Source organism: Cololabis saira, chromosome 21 (genome assembly GCF_033807715.1).
Source record: "Cololabis saira isolate AMF1-May2022 chromosome 21, fColSai1.1, whole genome shotgun sequence".
NCBI lineage: Eukaryota > Metazoa > Chordata > Actinopteri > Beloniformes > Belonidae > Cololabis > Cololabis saira.
Window position 1 is genome coordinate 1449459 of NC_084607.1, and position 20171 is coordinate 1469629.

Genomic DNA, 20171 nt, shown 5'->3' on the forward strand with positions numbered 1-20171 from the left:
TGACGATACACAACTGTATATCTCTGTCTCCTGAAGACACAAAACCATTTGATACCCTTCTTAAAGGTATTGTGACATAATTTTTAACATGCTTTTAACACTATTAAAAGTCTTGGCCAACATCCCTCAAATGTGTCTAAAAGGGTGTAACAAGAAAAACTTCACTCTAGTACTCCATGCCTGGCTTTTTAATGACGGTGTTTTTTGCGCAGTGAAAAACGCGTCCTTTTCCCCCTTTCCTGTCAATCATTGCCCAGCATCTCACGCTGCCATAGCAACACCGAAGGACACGGCAATAGTTTTTATTTATTCCAAAACTTTTTTTTATATATACAATGGCGGCTAATGCGCATTTATTCGACCCCGAATCAGATCCCGAAGTAGATCTTTTACTTCAAGATAGTCCACAACAAGTTCGTCCACGACGCACACAGCAGACAGTGGATCAATGGTATGTGATTTTGTCTTGCACACCGTCCACGGGCTGAGCCTCGATCAGAAGGACTCAGGCCCCCGACCGACACCGGGCGAGCGGTCTTCCGTACGCCACATTTCCCACGCCCGCCGCTCGGACGGGGATTCGGCGCTGAGCTCTTCCCTCTTCGCTCGCCGCTACTGAGGGAATCCTTGTTAGTTTCTTTTCCTCCGCTTAGTAATATGCTTAAATTCAGCGGGTTGTCTCGTCTGATCTGAGGTCGTAGGCAAAAAAAAAAGGAGAGCGCGGGGGAGAGGAGAGAAGTCTCTCTCCCTCCAGCCCGCGGCTCAGTGCTGATGGGCAGGGAGCTGGGTGGAGGGGGCGGTGATTTAGCGGGTCGTTACGTAACGATCCGCCACCAAACCAGATGCGCCGTTTTTGCATAATTATGCGGAAAATCCCAGAAAGCACACAATACACTGAATGTTAAAAGTTCGTTTTTTTTGGGTGTAATTGATGTCAAGACACCCAACAAAACACAAAAAGCAAGAAAAATGTGTTTTTCATGTCACAATCCCTTTAACTGTATTTTAGATATAAAGTCATGGATGGAGAACTTTCTACAGCTCAACCAGGACAAAACAGAAGGTTTAATTATTGGTCCTGAAGCAAGAGAGAGAAACTTTTACCAAAACTACAAGATTTTAAACCATCACATTGTGTAACGAACCTGGGTGTTATTTTTGACTCTCATTAGGTTTATGTTTTATATAAAGAGCTTTGCGTAGCATTTTTTATTTTGTATGAAAAGCGCTAAACAAATAAAAGTTCTTGTCCTCTATCGTTTCCCGTCTGCTCGTCTTCTCTGCTCAGGTTGACCGTCTGCGACGAGGACAAACTGACGCACAACGAGCTGATCGGAGAATCCCGGGTTCCTCTGAAACGTCTGAAACCAAACCAGACCAAACACTTCCGGACCTGCCTGGACCACCCGCCTCCGGTAACACACACCTGTAACACACACCTGTAACACACACCTGCACCTGTAACACACACCTGTAACACACACCTGTAACACACACCTGTACCTGTAACACACACCAGTAACACACACCTGTACCTGTAACACACACCTGTAACACACACCTGTAACACACACCTGTACCAGTAACACACACCTGTAACACACACCTGTACCAGTAACACACACCTGTAACACACACCTGTACCTGTAACACACACCTGTAACACACACCTGTACCTGTAACACGCACCTGTAACACACACCTGTAACACACACCTGTAACACACACCTGTACCTGTAACACGCACCTGTAACACACACCTGTAACACACACCTGTAACACACACCTGTACCAGTAACACACACCTGTAACACACACCTGTAACACACACCTGTAACACACACCTGTAACACACACCTGTAACACACACTTGTACCCCTACCCCCCCCCTGCAGCTCCCCTCCCCCACCACCATGGGTGAAGCCCTGCGAGGGATTTCCTGCTACCTGAGGGAGGTAAGAGTCTCTCACCCACCTCCTTCACCTGGACCAGTTCTGACCAGTTCTGACCAGTTCTGACCAGTTCTGACCAGTTCTGACCAGTTCTGACCAGGTCCGACCAGTTCTGACCAGTTCTGACCAGTTCTGACCAGTTCTGACCAGTTCTGACCAGTTCTGACCAGTGCTGGGGTCCAGCACCGCCAGAAGGCACCCCAGGCCGCACGGCGAGCCCCGCCGGGCCCGGGTATCCCGACCCACCTATCCCAGGCCGGTGAGGGAACGCGGGTGATGTGGGACCCCCTCCCGCCCCTGGTGTTGAGTGCATGTGATTAATGCCATAAAAACAGGGAGGGGGAGGGCCAAGTATTGATTGACACCGACCCCCCCCCCTCCCGAACTACGTGTCCTTGTCAAATGTCTTTATTAAGTGTTGAATGTGCAGTGTCTACTTTGCTGTTAAAACCGTGAGGCGGGGAGTGCCGGGCCACGCGGGACAGTGCCCCCCACGACCCGGACCCCCCGCCCTTCGCCTATGTACGTATGAATCGTGTAGGGGGGGAAGGAGGGGGAGCGGAGGCCGAAGCCAGGAAGCAGGACCAGCAAAGCCGGCCCTGGTAAGACACCCGCGTTCCCCCACCGGCCATCCAGTAGACGGGGTCGGCCCTCCGAGCCGGGCCAGGGCCCCACCGTACCTCCACGGGCGCCCCCGGAGCCGCCGGAGCCCCCAGACGGAGGGGGAAACGGTCCAACATCCTCCCATTCATACTGACAACATAAGACATAGATACCTGGGAATGGTGCCACCCCGCCGTCGCGCCCGCCCATGCACCCCCCGGTCAGGGGAGGCCCGCTCCCCGGACCCCGCCCCACACCCCCCCCCCCCCCCCCAGGGCACCCCGGCGGACACCCCAAGGGTCCCGGAGTCCCCACATCCGCATGGGCACTCGGCCCCCGCCCAGCGACGGAGGACCAAGGCAGCAATGCCCCCCCAGCGCAGATAGCCACCCCCCACCCAGGCAGGACCGGGCCTTCCGGGTGGGACCCCCACGTCCACGGCCCAGCCCCCCCCCGGGAGACCCGGAGACGCCCTAGCCACAGCCCCCCGCCCGAGCCCTCCCCAGCCACCCCCCCACCGCCATGAGGCAACCCCCCCCCACAGGCCCCCAAGGCCCCCACCGGCCAGGAACAGGGCCCCGCGGCCCCCCCCACCGCCCCCCAGGGGCCACCAGAGGCCCGCGCCCCAGACCCCCCAAGCCGACCCCCAACCCCAAGGGCTACGAGATCACCACCCCCCCGCCCCCACTAGGTAACGAAGCCAATAATCGGGGACCACAGAGAGTGCAATTCAGCCGAATGTTGTTCAGTGGAGGCAGACATTATCTCACTACTAATATGATCTGATAAAAGATTCCTAAAATGGTTGATACATAAACTGGATTTTTGTTTCCAATTTACTAGAATGGTTTTCTTTGCGATACATAAGGCAGTTCTGACCAGGTCTGACCAGTTCTGACCAGTTCTTACCAATTCTGACCCTTCAGGCCGGACCAAACACCGAGTAGCTCGTTGCACACGGAGTGGCCCTGATTCTCTTCCGTACAGAATCCATGTCTTTGTCTCGAGCTTTAACCAGAGACTGAACTGAAGCTGCGAGGAGGTTTCTGTTAGCATCTTCTTATTCACCCGTTTGAGGCGGGAGATTCCAGGCCGACTCTCTGACCTCTCTCTGTTTCATCAGAGGGAAACGGAGAAGACGAGAGCAGTTTCAGAGTATTTGATGACGAGTGGACTGGGTTTCTGTGCACCACTTGTTGTTTTCCCTCGTGGGCCGGCGCCGGCAGCCACTCGTGAATAAATGAGCTCTTATCTCAGCGGCAGCAGCAGCAGCAGACGACAACAAACCGCTGGAAAGCAGTTACAGCAGGAGAGGAAAACGCTCTCGGAGAATCAGAGGGTCGGAGTTACAGCCGGGTTTCTGCAGCTCCGGCCTCCGCACGGTTCCTTACGCTCAACGCCTGAACAGACGGGGGAGTGATTTCATGCGTCTTTTCTGAGCTACGATGTATAAAGCAGTGACACTGGAATAAGCTTCACCACATTTAACCATGATAAACAATGAAGCTGGATTCAAAAAGGAATAAAAGAACGCAGAATTTAGCAAGGACGTCAGTTTTAGTTAGTTGGATTATTCTGAAATTCTTCTAATTCTTCTAATGGTGAAGTACAATTTTGAGAAAAAAGTCGAAAAGTTGGGAAAAAAGTCGAAATGTCGAGGGAAAAGTCGAAATGTCGAGATTAATGTTGAAGTATAATTTTGAGGAAAATGTCGAGAAAAAAGTCAAAATTTCGTGAATAAAGTTGAAATGTTAAGAAAAAAGGCGAAATTTCAAGAAAAATGTCGAAATGTCAAGAAAAAGGCGAAATTTCGACTATTTTCTTGAAATTGTATTTCAACACTAGACAAAATTCCCGGGAAATTTTGAAGTGCCACGGACTACTGCCGGATGATCGCGGGGCTTATTTGCACCCATGAAGGTCAAGGACTCGATACTGATTAATATGACATCATCCATGACTCTGTATGTCAAATCATTCAAAAGATATTGGACTATAACGTATCGGCCAATCAGAAGAAGGGGCGGGGCTAATTTGCACCAATGAGGGTCAAGGACTCGATACTGATTAATATGACATCGTCCATGACTCTGTATGTCAAATCATTCAAAAGATATTGGACTATAACGTATCGGCCAATCAGAAGAAGGGGCGGGGCTAATTTGTATATATAATATACAACTTTAAATATTTATATGTATAATAATAATAATATACATATATATCCAATGAACCTGTTCCCAGCAGGACTGGGGATCATGTAAGGTCAAAAGGTCAGGGTTCAGATTCCTCCACTTTCCAGGTTATATTACATGAAGTCTGTAATGACTGTGTCATGTGACAAGGTCTGGGTCAGTCTAATCAGCACAGCTGTGCTCTGGTTGTTAGGGGCAACAAGAACCTGATACAGAGGGAGCGGGAATGACAGCTAGATTTTCGGTTGTGACAAACCTCAAATCACTCCACTTTGCGGTCAAACCGTAGCTCTTAGCAGAAAAATGAAAACATCGTGAGAGACGGAGAACCCAGAACATTCTGTCAATCTTATTTTCATTCAGATATTCCTTAAAATGTGTTTGTAACGGCAGTTTGAAAACAAAAATGAGATTTTTTATTTTTACATTGCAGTCAATGGAGACAGGCTGGAATTGTCGCCGCTTTAGCCATCGCCGTTTAAATTTTGTGCACACCCCGCCTGTCAAAGTCACATTTTATGAATCTCAACATCTATGTCTACATTTTGACCAAAAATTATCTTTCTAGCTTTTACGGTTCGGTCGTGAGGTCGAGTTACAAATAAAAATTATGATCATTTTTTGAAAGTCTCTTCCACTCGAATCAATTAGAACTCCCACTCTAGATTTGACCAAAAAGTGATTTCCAGTCCTCGCTTGAGCGCTCATATCTTGAAAAGTGTACATTTTAGGAAAAAACTGTTTCAGGTTTGCAGAGAGAAGAGAAGTTTTCCTCCGTTTTGAAGTTTGAATGACGTTTCTACGTGCAAGTATGACAAAGATACGTGACTCAGAAAAAAGGTGAATTTGGAGTTTTTCCAACCTCCTCCCATCCACAGTGTTACATTCTGCCCCATTCACTTACATGGGAAAATCTCCCCATTAGTTTGGAAATTTGGAAATGTTTTTGCACTTCGTGCAAAAACAGACAGTTCAGAATTTTTCGAGTAACGGTGTGCGAGTGGTGAGGCCCCAAAGTTCTCGCAATGCGTTCCGGATTGGGCAAAAAGCGCACGTTTGTGCACGTTGCGCAAAAACGTGCACGGCAATCGCTAATAAAAGTCATACCACTCGATTCCCGCTTAAGGCGCACGTTTCTACGTTTTTACTTTTCGCGGTTTCTCAAAGCTGCAGGACTAGTTACGCGCCAAAGTTTTTACGGAAGAATATGGAATAAGCCTGAGCAATAGTATGAGTGCCTCGTGCTGCGCACGAGGCACTCCTCCTCCAGAGCTAGCATCCAGCTCTGGAGGAGTCGTGCCTCGGGGCGCAGCCGTGGCACTAATTAATCTCAACATTTCTCCACTTGTGCTGGTTTCAGATCCATTAGTCATAGTTTCAATTTCAATTCAATTCAATTCAATTCAAGGAGCAACATGACGGGAGGTTTGTTCACTTCCTCTCAGACAGTTCCAGGTCTGATCTCAGCATTTGTTTCTCTAAGTCCACTGCTGATGTCTTTCCTTCTTGGCAGGTTCCAAACCAGTAAACAGCTTTAATAAGAGAGCGATGCTGATGATCAGTTTATCCAAGTCCGAGTGTTTTCACAGTCACTTAAGACCCGTGAAAACATGCTCTCAGTCACTAAAATAAAACTAAATAAAACACCAATTTCCCGTTTAATAAGCAATCAGTGCTGGGAGCTGGAGACGTTTCCAGAAGCTTCGCTCCCTCCGGAGCTCCGGCAGCTCAGACGCCGTTTGAAGAATAAATTGCCTAATTATTTCTGAAATTACTGGAAAATAAAGCGTTCATGTTTTACCGAGCAGAGACGAACCGAGGAGGACGAGTATTAAAAGTGAGGAGACAAAGAAAAGAGCAGCTGGAAGACCGAGAACCGAGACGTCAATTCTGACAAAAAAAGGTGAAGCTGAAAGCACGGCCGCCGATAGGGGGGGACAAACGGGTCTGTTGTCCCGGGCTCAGGGTAGGGGGGGGCCCAGAACTGAAGAGAATTTTTTTTTTTTTTTAAATTCTCATTAAATTATGGAATCATTTTTCAAAATGTTTCAAAATATGCCTATTTGTGGAAAGAAATATGTAGTATTTGAGTTCCATAAAAGCTTGTTATTGGTTTTCTTCCTAATTGTCCTTGTGGTCAAGAACCCCCAACACTAAAATGGTTTGGCCTGTTGTGATCGAATTCATCACGCCGGGTTCTTAAATTGAGCTGGAAAAGGTAAATAAGACACAAAACTGGAATACAATTAAAGACATTACCTCTGCAGAGGGAGACCTGCAGGACAGCTCTCCGCAGCCATCCGAACAGATCTGCCCGCCTCTGTCTTGAGAACAAGTTTATTACCTCTGAAAGTAGGGGTGGCTTGGGGCCCCCCTTATCTCGTGCCTGGTACAGAATTCTCCAGAGACAACTCAGAATACACACACTAGTTCATCACATTGACATTAGTTTTAAAGTATATAGGCACATTAGTTAATCAACATATGCAGTGTATATATGTTCAGTTTCATTTTAAATTATTCTTTATAATCATAATATTCCCCCTTTTGATCTCTAATCAGAGATCACCCTATGTATCTTCTTTCTTCTTTATTGTTCCTCTTCAGGGTCAGAGGTAGACTATTCTGAACACCCGGTGGACCCTGCTCAGGGGATTATTCTGCCCCTCTCTTGAGAGCTAAGGTCTGATGTCCGCTCCTGCACCAGATCCAGCGGATCTGGGGTCCTAATCTTCATGGGGGGGTCCGGTGTTGCCCACTGCGATCGTTGACACCACGTGTCACCTTTCCTGTGGAGTCGGATGACGTGGGAGGTCTGTTCTGGGTCCTGTCCACCACGGCTCCGACCACTGTCTCTTGATGACTCACAGGGGAACCCATTCTGTCTGTGAGGTCCGTGTCTGTCCGTCCGTCTCCGACCTGTTTGGAGTAAGCAGAGACCAAACTTTGCAGTTCGGAGAAGTGAGCTTTCTGACCAAATTGTTATTCGTCAGTCTCCTTCAAGTAGGGCACATTCTGCGGCCCTAGAAAAAGTCGTCCAGTCTGTAGTTCGTACGGGTCAGTCCGTGGCCCGCGTTCACCCAAGTCATTTTGGTCTGTGCACAGATTTTTGCCAATTTAGTCTTCATATTCGCATGTCCCATCCAGCGTTTCCCAAACGCCTTCCTGATGTCACCCACTACACAATACTCAACTCCAGATGATTCATTACATTATCCTACAATTTCATACAGATAGGTGTGGAGCAATAATTGCTTATTTATGAACATTACTGATTTCTTACCCTTTGGGCACTGTATGTACACCCACTTCAACAATCCAGACATGCAAATTACTCTGTTAAATCCTTTACGCGATCAGGGGGTACTCAGGATTGTCCACACGATTAACATTTCCTTTATGGAAAAGTGACATTTCTACGTAACAAAAAGTAAAAATCATTCACTCACATGAAACTATGGCATATTTGCCCCAAAATACTGGTTGATGATCAAATGAATTATTACCATAACTGAAAAACATATTCCTTCTTATTAAGCTCCTCCGTAGTTCACTGTTGAATGTTACATAAAGACATATCTTCGTACAGAATAAAGTTGAAAATGATCTGCCTCAGGGGCTAAACACTGACATGTTTTCCTGGAATGCTCAATGAAACAACCTTTCTTGTATCACATAACAACATCCATGAAATTCAAAAGCTCCTTAACAATGTGCTTTCTAAGGTGGATATTTGGATCAAAAATGAACAAAACCTCTATTAATATTAAGAAAACAAATTATATATCATTCAGTTTCAATAAAGCAACAAAAGAATACGGAAAATCTGGCCTTTCAGATCAAAATAAAATATAAAGAAATCAAGAAAGTAAACTCTACAAAGTTCCTTGGAGTCCTCATTGATGACTGTCTAAACTAATCGTCATATAGATCGTTTTTGCAAAACTAAATATCTAAGAATCCAAAAAATGCGGTCTGCTTTTCAAAGTGAGACCCCTGCTTCCACGCTCTGCTCTTCTTATTCTTTATCAACCTTTGTTTGGACAACATCTAAATTCCTGTACTATTATTTACTGTAATACTTATCCCAGCTATCTAAAAAATTTTGACCTTTTACAAAAAAGAAAAATTACTCGTGCCATTCCTGGACTGAATTTAATTCACCTAATCACCATTTGTTTGCCCATTCTGGTATTCTTTACCTTAAAGAATATAACTACTCCCATAATGCTTGTACAATATATCAGGTTGTCTCAGGTTTAACTCTACTCATTCCAATCTCCGTTTCCCATCTCAAGGCCACTATTATTTATATTTCTTATTAAGAGCTGTCTTTACCATGTCTACCTCTATACTGTTACACCTTTCACTTTTTTAATCGTATATATTTTAATACGTGCCACACTTTTATCTACCGTACATTTGTTATTTACTGTTGCTACTTTTAAATCTGAGTGGAAAGCATAATAGCCGGAGTCTAATTCCCTGGGCAATATTCAAACTTGATTAATAAATCTGATTCTGATTCAGATTCTAATTCCTTCAATCCTTCTAGCATCTACTGTTACCCATGTTTCGTCTTCCTCGTTTACTATCGCATATGCTAATTGTAACCCTTCGTTCCAGTATCTAAAACAGTATCCGTCTACAAACAAATTAATCGCTTTGTAAAATGGTGTTTTCACTAAGTCTTCCCTGACTTTATCGTCACGAATGATTCTTTGCATGCACTTGTGTGGTTTTCCCCTGTGCTATCCGTCGTGTGTGTACAAAATATTTTAATTATTTAAACTTAATTTCTTTTTTATTAATTTCTTTTAACTGCTACATGCTGTATACATGTAGGGTCGTGTTTACACGTCACATAATTACCAACCTTACTCCCCCTTTTGAAACAGGATCACTTGTTGATGATCCTGTTACAGAAAAACTCTAAATCCTAACGCCTAGTTGTTTCACCATGTCGTACAACTATTGGGTGGTAATAATAATTTTGCTTTGGAGGCATTAAGCCTGATGGCCTAGACGCGAAGCCAATGATACATGAGGGCAGGCCTTTTGATAATTTCATACCACCTTAGTCGTGTCATAATGTGAGTGCAAGGCATCATGTTACCATTAGGTGTATCGTAAAATAATGTGATATGTAAAGGATTGGGGGAACAAGCGTAAGGACACCAGGTGTCGACTCAGGGGCGCCACTGTTGATAGACCGTATATCGGGCCAGGAGTAACCGATGTTTCTGGTTCAAACAAAGTCCAACATACTGTACTGCTACAGCCAGACCTGGCTGAGGAGATAACATGCAATGTCCACTCAGATGGTTGATTGACTCCGTGTCCCCCGTCCAGAAAGGTCAGCGTCAAACCATCGGGACCACACTGAATCATCACCCCCAACATGATCAGTTGGTCTGTCCCCATCAGGTCACAGGGAGCTTGTGTGACACGAGGAAAAAATGTCTCAGGGTTTGCGCCCCACCTTCATCCTGAGGGGGCGTGTGAATGGTAAAGTCTGTTTTTTCTCCAAAGCAGCCAGTCCCTTGGTGTCTCTTTGTGGGGCGTGTCTCTCCTGGGTCTCTATGGCAACCCCCTCGCCAAACCCCCCGGGCCCCTCCCCTTTAGTCCACCCATCCATCTGTATGCGTATTGGTAATGTGGGGGTTGGGTGCTCAAGGTGGTTCATAAAATTTGTGTGTGTTTAATGCCTGATTTTACTACCAGTACCTCTTGGCTTGACCTCACCCCACTGACCCTGCGCCTGGCACTCCGAAAGTTTCCCCTCTTTTTTTTTTTTCTTTTGTTTCACCCCACATGTTTACGACATGGTTTAGTGAAGACTGGTCTGTTCGTACCCCTACATTCCTTCGTTATCTTTTCCGACCCTCTTGTCTTATCCTAGTGGCTTTTCAGTTTTCACTCCTTTAAATTTCTCTTGCGTCCTTAGGCTTCTTTCTCGTTCATATTAATCCAAATTTATTTAAAAAGTCCTTGATTCACTAATGGAGGACTAACTAATGCTTGTCAATAGAAAATAATCTTATAAAATCTACCAAACTATACTAAAAGATATAATAAGACCTAACCGCAGGTTATTTATAAAAAGTTATTACATGAAAATAAACACAATATAAAAGGAAACTTGAGTTATCCTGAACAACCTACGGTAATTAAACAAGGATAATGGTGTGAATCAAAACATAAAGCAAACTATTATAGACAAGCCCTACTCATATTTATTTTTCCTCCCTCAACAACAGTTACAGTAAACAGAAAGTGACAAACCCTGTTCAAAAATGTAAAAGTAAATTATCCACTGACTGTCCTAATATTAATAACCGTAGTATAGTCCTAAATAACATTGTAAAACCACTAACCCATATCTGTAATTTATCATTTCGATCTGGTCCTTTTCCTAAATAAAATAAAACTTGCAAAAGCACTTCCACTTCCCAAAAAATGAGAGTAACCTCAACTATACAAATTACAGACAGAATTACATCATCCCACTATCACAGGTTCCAAAATCTGTATTCATCAACACTTTATATCAACTAAGACGTTAATATCACTTGAAAGTTAAGGAATGTGAGCCGCCCCTAACCAATTCACCATATTTCGCTGAGGGGGGGCGCTCCAGTACACAGACAAACGTTCTTGACCTAAACAAACAAACTCCCAAAAAGTCCTCTCTCGAAGCTCATCAAATAAAAAAGTCTTCTTTATTAGACACAGAATGCATCATTTAAGGAAGCTCATTGTTAATGTTATCTTAAAAAATGTCACCAGAGAAGCTGAAGCTCATGTATTTTTAACAGATAAAAAGTCTCCTTTATAGACACAGAATGTATCATTTAAAGAAGCTCATTGTTCATATTATTTTAACCAAGTCAACAGAGAGAGGCTCATATGAATTTAAACCTTTTACTTCTTAACATTTTATCTTATAATATCCAAATATATTCTAAAATTTGTCACCTATTCAACCCCTAAATAAGATTATTATCAACATAATCTCTAGCTTTTTTAAAGCTTTACTGGTTATCTGTGCTGCCGAAAGACCCAAACAGCCCCTCCTCCTTCCATCGGAGCAACAGTCTGCATCTCTGCTTCTCTGCATCTCCAAGCACCATAAAATCTGCTATCGCTCAAAGCAGATCATGATCTGACTGAGGACTTTAACGACCATGGCATCTGAACCTGCAACTTCCAAAATCTCTCTTTTACCTTTTCTACCTTTAACCAATTTCGATTCCAAAGCCAACCACGAAGTCAATTAAATCATACTTTTCTTTCTCTTAAAATGACAGAATATATCTACAAAATTCCATGAACATAACATAGGCTACAATACACAAAGGCACACACACACACACACACATTATCTCTCACATCTCTCCCTCTCTCTCACACACACACACATCCCAGGAGTCTCTGTCTCACACTCTCTCTCTCTCCCTCTGTCTCTCACACACACATCTACACATACACACCCCAGCACACACACATAATCACAGCCCCTCCTCTCTCATAGCAAGGCGAGCAGCCACTGCTTAATTTTTTTACATATATTCCACAATATTACCATCTCTATATCTGTTTTTCAGGCTCATGTCAACTTAGGTCTTATAATATCTTCACAAAGCCAAATTCCCTCAACATTTAAAGTTTCTTGGGCATTTTAAAACATCTCTACAGTTTCCAAAATCCTATTCCATCCTCAATGCATACCATCAACTTTTTACTGTAAGTTTCTTTGGCAGCTCTTAGAATTTGGGTGGTCTCAATCCCGGGACTGTAACCCAGCAAAATCCGTGCACTCGTCAGTGTCACGGGGGGGCCGCCACGCCCGAGACTTCAGAATGTCTACGGTAACAGGATTCTCCCATAATCCTGTCCCTCTAAAGGGCCTAACCCCGACATCCTCGGACTCTAACCGTTAATAAACCCTTTCTAATAACATCCTGGGACTTAAACCCTTAACAAATATTCCTCTTAACTTATATATATTTCCTCTTTATTTTCTATTCCAGCTTTGTCCTTTCTTCATTAAATTTAGCAGTTGTCATTCCTTAAATTTAGCAATTCTTATAATTCAGCAGTTATCATTCCTTAAATTTAGCAGTTATTAAATTCAGCAGCTGGGTGTTTACTTAAGACTTTGGACACGGTCTTGATTTGAGTATATCCAATGCAGATAAAGGTCTGCTTACCCTGAATTTGCGCGCGGCCGTGTCCTCGGCCTTTTTTGCAACCAGCTGTTTTTTTTTTTCATAATTACCTGTCTCCTGATCTCAATCCCGGACGACGCCCCCAAATTGTTGTGATCGAATTCATCACGCCGGGTTCTTAAATTGAGCTGGAAAAGGTAAATAAGACACAAAACTGGAATACAATTAAAGACATTACCTCTGCAGAGGGAGACCTGCAGGACAGCTCTCCGCAGCCATCCGAACAGATCTGCCCGCCTCTGTCTTGAGAACAAGTTTATTACCTCTGAAAGTAGGGGTGGCTTGGGGCCCCCCTTATCTCGTGCCTGGTACAGAATTCTCCAGAGACAACTCAGAATACACACACTAGTTCATCACATTGACATTAGTTTTAAAGTATATAGGCACATTAGTTAATCAACATATGCAGTTTATATATGTTCAGTTTCATTTTAAATTATTCTTTATAATCATAATAGGCCGCTGATCAAAATTTGACGTTATCATTTAATCCAACCATTAGAATGGTCAAAATGTCCGGTCAGCACAAGTCCGGTGCTCAGAAAAGAAGAGAAGAAGAGAAGAAGAAAATAGAGGCCTCAGAGATTCTCTACACAAATATTTTAAAAAGGTGGTGACGGTGAAGCTGGAATTAATAGAGTCAGCGTAGAGCAAGGTAAGAAACAGTTACAACGTTTACCAACCTTGTAACTTAACCTAACTGGCTAGCTCTAATGCTAACGTCCATTAGCTTGTATAAAAACCTGAAGAGCAGAGGGAGAGGAGAGGAAGAGGAGAAGGAGAGGGAGAGGAAGAGGAAGTGGAGAGGAAGAGGAGAAGGAGAGGGAGAAGGAGAGATCCGTGCGCAGGGGGGCCAATCTTAGATTATTTTGTCCGGGGCCCCAGCAGGACTGTCAGCCGCCGTGCCTGAAAGTATAAAAATCATGTGGTCGATGCCGAAGTCCTGAAGGAGTTTAGTGATTAGTCCTGGTTTCAGATCTACTAGACCTGCTTTCAGGACCTTTTTTCCCCCTAAACGTGCCCCAAAAGTCACCACATTTTTCACCAAGCCAGGCCTGGTGATAAATGTTTAATGGTTTGCATTAATGGGCGTGGCCTAATAGCTCAACAGCGCCCCCTAGAAAACTTTGTACCACAAGCCCCACAATACGGTTTGACGTACATGCACGAAAATCGGTACACACCTGTATCATGTCACAACTTAAAGAAAAGTCTCTTGGCGCCATGGCCCAAACCCAACAGGAAGTCGGCCATTTTGAATTATTATTATTATCCTGCACGCTTTTTTCGTCCGTTAATACGCTACACCCATGCATGGCATAAATCATTGGAAGCGTCTCCATCGTGCCTCGATGGGCATTACTTTGCTCAGTCAAAAGTGTTACCGTGGCAACGCTAGATGCCAAAAAGCAAAAAAAAGGCGAAAATTCAGACGCTTATTGCTCGGCCGAACTTTATCGTAGAGACATCGTTCAAAAGTACAAACACTCGGCCCGATTGGAACTAAAGGGCCGTAAAACCTCATCATGCTACTTATTACGGTTTTTGCAATATTTAACTTTCAATTTAAAAAAAATTCCAATTATTTTGGACGCGTGTTGGTTTTACATAAAGAGGCATGGTGGTTCATCGGACTCGGTTTTGAGTCCTTGACCTTTATTGGTGGAAATTGCACGTGAGAGGGCCCGTTCATTGCTGCTTGCAGCTTTAAGTTTATATTTTACTGGAGTTTTTCTTCAGCTTCCAGCGTGAGGTTGACGGGGAAGAGGTTTCTTCACTGATTCATGTCAGCCTGGGTCCAGATAATGAGGAGAATCAGAAGTAGGAGCTAATCAGAGCTGGAAGAGACGAGACATGTGAAGAGGAATCCGACCCGAGGAACGGGAGCAGCAGCAGCGTCTCAGACGAGCTGCGTCTCAGACGAGCTGCTTCCTTTCAAGTCTGAGTGAGAGACTCAGATTCCTGCTGGTAAAGACTAGAGAGACTAAAGAGACTAAACACTAAAGAGACTAAAGAGACTAAACACTAAAGAGACTAAAGAGACTAAAGAGACTAAAGACACTAAAGAGACTAAGGCTCCGTTTCCACGTAGTAAAAACGCTGGTGTTTTCATGCATTTTGTCCGTTCGTTTACAGGAAAACGAAGCTCAAAGTCTCCAAAAACCATCATTTCTGAAAACTCCGGCCATAGTGTAGATTTTTAAAACCTCCGTCTTCACGTTTGCTTGTAAACGGAGAGAAACGGACATTTAGGCTTCAGAACGTCACATTATGAGACAGAAACGTCACCAGCGTCATGAGTGACACCTGTGGTTACAATTAGTTTGTAACCGTCAATATTTTCTTGTATTTGACCTGTTTTATATTCTAACATCACACTTAAAAGTAACTCCACTTCTCTGTCACTCCAAACCAAAGACTCTGGTTCGTCTTGGAAGTAAAGCCTGATTTATGGTCCCGCGTTAAATCGCTGCAGAGCTACGGCGTAGGCTACGCGGCGATGCCGTACGGTGTGCGTCGCCGCGTACCCTACGCCGTAGCTCTGCGTTGGTGTAACGCGGAACCATAAATCAGCCTTAAGTTACACGTGTCATTTGTTGATGTTTTTTCCAGGATTCTGATTAGCTAGCATGACGTTAATAGCGTTTTCATGCGGGTCCGTGTAAACGAGGATATTTTTGAAAACGTAGAGGGGAAAATATCTTTTGTAAATACCCGGCTACGTGTAAACGTGGCCTTAAGAGAGACGAACCAGACGGTCTCCGGGGAGACGGCGCTCTCTTCCTTTCAGCTCCACTAGTCCTGGTTTCAGTTCTACTAGTCCTGGTTTCAGATTTACCCGTCCTGGTTTCAGCTCCAAACTTGGTCCAGACTGTCTCAAACTGTTTCAAACTGGTCCAAACTGGTTTGGACTGATTCAAACGTGGTTCAGACCTGTTCCAACTGGCTGTTGTTTTAAAATCCCACCTCCTAATTTGATCCGTCTGCCTGAAGGATCTCCCCCGACTCTCCTGGGTTTCACTTCTCCCTCTCAGATTAACTCGGAGCCTCAAACGAAGCCGAGCCTCGTCGTGCAGACGCCCATGAGCTCATTAGCCTCCGCAACATTCCAATTTCAACTTCAATTTCTATTTTATTTGTATAGCGTCTAATGCAACAGATGTTGTCTCTAGACGCTTTCCAGATCCAGAACATGAAGCAATTATTACATAAACAATGGCAGGTAAAAACTCCCCTAGTGGGAGAAAAACCTTAAGACAAACAGTGGCAAGAAAAACTCCCCTTTAGGAGGAAGAAACCTGGACACGCAGCTCCTGAAGCTCCGGCCTACAAACATGCAAAAGAGAAAAAAGGGGGGCCGGCACAAGAAACTACAGGAACGATGGACAAAAATGATAGCTATGAGATATTTATAATAAATAAAAATGGAAATGGAGAAGAGAGGAAGGGAAGAGGAGAGGAGAAGAAGGGTGAGAGGAACCGCCCAGCGGATCATGTCCCCCCTGCAGCATAGGCCTATAGCAGCATATCTACCACCAAGCTATATTTGAGACTAACTATTATAGTCTTGTTCTATAGCTGCAACTATGACTACTGACTCTAACACACTAGAGTTTACACTACCTAGAGATTTACCAACACCAGCTAGAGGTTTACTAAACACTAACTATAGGCTTTACTAAACAGAAATGTTTTAAGTTTAGTTTTAAAGGTGGAGGTGGTGTCAGCCTCCTTAACCCAGATTGGAAGTTGGTTCCATAGTAATGGTGCCTGATAGCAGAACGCCCGCCCTCCAAATCTACATTTAGATACTCTAGGAACTACGAGTAAACCTGCACTCTGAGAACGGAGAGCTCTGCCAGGAACATAAGGCACTATCAGGTCTTGTAAATACTGCGGAGCTAAGCCGTTTTGGGCTTTATACGCAAGTATATGCTCCTGGAAATGATGGGATTTTTCTAAATGTAGAGAGGGAAATATGAGTTTTTGTAAATAAAAAGTATGTGTAAACGGGGCTAAAACGGCAGCGTTTAGCCGCTCTGTTCGTGCGTCTCGTCTAAGGACTTGAAACCAAGCGTAGCTCGGTGTTTTCTCGGTGTTTGCTCGGTGTTTGCTCGGTGTTTGCTCGGCGTTTTCTCGGTGTTGGAGAGATTAGATCTGCTCTGCTGATAAAGCGAGAGCAGCGTTTGATCCGAGCAGTAATGAGATAAACTGCTCCTGCAGAGCTCGTTAGCAGGATTATCCGTCACACACCAACATACTGGCAGCACAAAAACATGTTTAATTAGCAGCTTTGGACAAGAAACACTGCAATTAAATTACACGTATAAATAACTTTGGTCTGCAGTTAATTAGTGTTTATTTATCACAAGAACTTTATCTCAATATGCATGGAAATATTTCAGCGTCAAGTTTTATTATTCATTTCTTATTAATCAGTTGTTTCATCTGACAATGATTGTTCCTTCAGCAGGAACTCTCAGTATAATATTATGTATATATATATATATATATATATATATATATATATATATATATATATATATATATATAATATCTTTTATTTTTTGTATAGAAATTAAATTAATTTTGATTATAATGCAATAGAGTTTAGGGGTTTAGGATTTAATTCGTCTTTATTTCTTCCTACTCGTTTTCCAGCATGTTAATTATGATGAATGCATGTTTTTATTCATATTTTTGTTCATTTTGTTTTCTTCTTTACATTTATTTATCATGGATTATTATTGTTTTGTTTTGCATTCACTACCGTTCACTATATAAGTTTCATGTTGGAAATAAAAACATTTAAATTCAATGGTCTCTTGGAGACGCAGGATTGGAGTCTCTGCTCATCTGAGTAAAGTCTGAAACTAATCTGAACCTGATTTCCGTCTTGTTCTCCGGGAGCTTTTACCCCCCGCTGTGAAAGCTATCGACCCGTTCTCCACCCTGACCTTTCACCCCCGCCGCTGCAGATGCTCGTCTCACCTGGAAACGGAGGAAGCTCTCAGAGCAGACGCTACATTTGCATTTCCCCCCCTTTATTTCTCATTAAAGTTCAGCCTGATCCGCGGCGTCGCCTCTTCCTCATTAACGGGAGGAAGACGAGGTTGAACCGACGGCAGTCGGGTCTGGAATGAGAACTGGTGGGGGGGCGATGGGTTGCCGTGGCAACTCCACCACAAACAGAAGTTGGAAAAACCTGCGGTGAGACGAGTTTGAGGCCCCGTTTCCAAGAAAAACGCTGGTGTTTTCATGCGTTTTGTTTTGTTTTGACAACATCCACTGCCAATCCAGGAAGCAGGAACACACGGAGACACACGTCAAGCACTGGAAATCTGCAACAAAAAACCACAAACAGAACACGAAACCGGCACGGAGCCAACCAAAACAATAACAGCAATCGACCTAAATCTTGAGATCTGATCGCAGTCTGAGCTAAGCTAGCGCTACCGCTACCTAACCCCAAAAACTAGAGAGCCAGCATGCAGGTGAACAAGCCAGTGTGTATGTCTATGTGTGTGTGTGTGTGTGTGTGTGTATGTATATGATCATGTGTGTGTGTGTGTGTGTGTGTGTGTGTGTGTGTTCGTACGTGTGTGTGTGTGTGTGTGTGTGTGTGTGTGTGTGTATGATCATGTGTGTGTGTTTGTGTGTGTGTGTGTGTGTGTGTGTGTGTGTGTTCGTACGTGTGTGTGTGTGTGTGTGTGTGTGTGTGTGTATATGATCATGTGTGTGTGTTTGTGTGTGTGTGTGTGTGTGTGTGTGTGTGTGTGTGTGTGTGTGTGTGTGTGTGTGTGTGTGTGTGTGTGTGTAATAAACCAAACAAAACTCCACCTGAAGTGTATCTATAGTGGGGGAGGGGGGGGAGCAACCCCGCCACCCGCGAGACCAGAGGCCGACACGGAAGAACCCGGAACCCAGGCCACCGGCAACCCCACAGAGGGGAGAAGTAGGAGGGAGGCAACCCACCGCCTGCGCGGAAAGAAGCAGCCAGGGATCCCGCGGCGGCGGACCGCGACCCAGGCAATCCATGGCCACCCGGTCAGGGCCGGACACGTGGCCAGGAGGCCCTCACCCTTCAGGCCAACGACCCCCACCCGGCAGGGGGCCAGCCTGCCCGGAGAGACAGAGCCGCCCCGGCCGCCAACGTGGGCAGGCGCAAAGTGGAGATTTTTAAAACCTCCATCTTCACGTTTGCTTGTAAACGGAGAGAAACTGACATTTAGGCTTCAGAACGTCACATTATGAGACAGAAACGTCACCAGCGTCATGAGTGACACCTGTGGTTACAATTAGTTTGTAACCGTCAATATTTTCTTGTATTTTACCTGTTTTATATTCTAACGTCACACTTAAAAGTAACTCCACTTCTCTGTCACTCCAAACCAAAGACTCTGGTTCATCTTGGAAGTAACTGGAAGTTACTCGTGTCATTTGTTGATGTTTTTTTCCAGGATTGTGATTGGCTAGCATGACTTTATCTTCTCGTTACACTGCCCCCTGCAGGTTTGGCTGCTCATAGCACCTTAACAGATATTTATGCAGGTTCCTGGAAATGATGGGATTTTTATAAACGTAGAGGGGGAAATATCCGTTCGAGAAATTTTGAGAAAAAAGATGAAATGTCAAGAAGAAAGTCGAAATTTTGAGAAAAAAGTTGGAATTTTGAGAAAAAAGTCGAAATTTTGAGAAAAAAGTAAAAATTTTGAGAAAAAAAGTTGAGAAAAAAGCCAAAATTTTGCGAAAAAGGTCAAAATTTTGAGAAAAAAGTTGAGAACAAGTCGAAATTTTGTGAAAAAAGACGAGAAAAAAATTGAAATTTTTTAGAAAAGTCAAAATTTTGAGAAAAAAGTCGAAATGTCGGTAAAAAAGTCAAAATTTTGAGAAAAAAGTTGAGAACAAGTCGAAATTTGGTGAAAAAAGACGAGAAAAAGTCACAATTTTGAGAAAAAATGTGTGAAAAAAAATCGAAATTTTGAGAAAAAAGTCGAAAATGTCGAAAAAAAAGTCGAAATGTCGAGAAGTAACTCCACTTCTCTGTCACTCCAAACCAAAGACTCTGGTTCATCTTGGAAGTAACTGGAAGTTACTCGTGTCATTTGTTGATGTTTTTTTCCAGGATTGTGATTGGCTAGCATGACTTTATCTTCTCGTTACACTGCCCCCTGTAGGTTTGGCTGCTC

General features: G+C 44.0%; 1 protein-coding gene across 1 annotated transcript in view; it reads left to right on the forward strand.

Annotated features, from left to right (window-relative positions):
- doc2a (double C2-like domains, alpha) overlaps nucleotides 1-20171 on the forward strand; it is a 46097-nt gene that overhangs the window by 18239 nt on the left and 7687 nt on the right. Inside the window, exons 5-6 of the mRNA XM_061711504.1 lie at nucleotides 1289-1415; nucleotides 1896-1955. Coding sequence (XP_061567488.1) covers nucleotides 1289-1415; nucleotides 1896-1955 — 187 coding nt within the window. The remainder of the gene's footprint in view (nucleotides 1-1288; nucleotides 1416-1895; nucleotides 1956-20171) is intronic.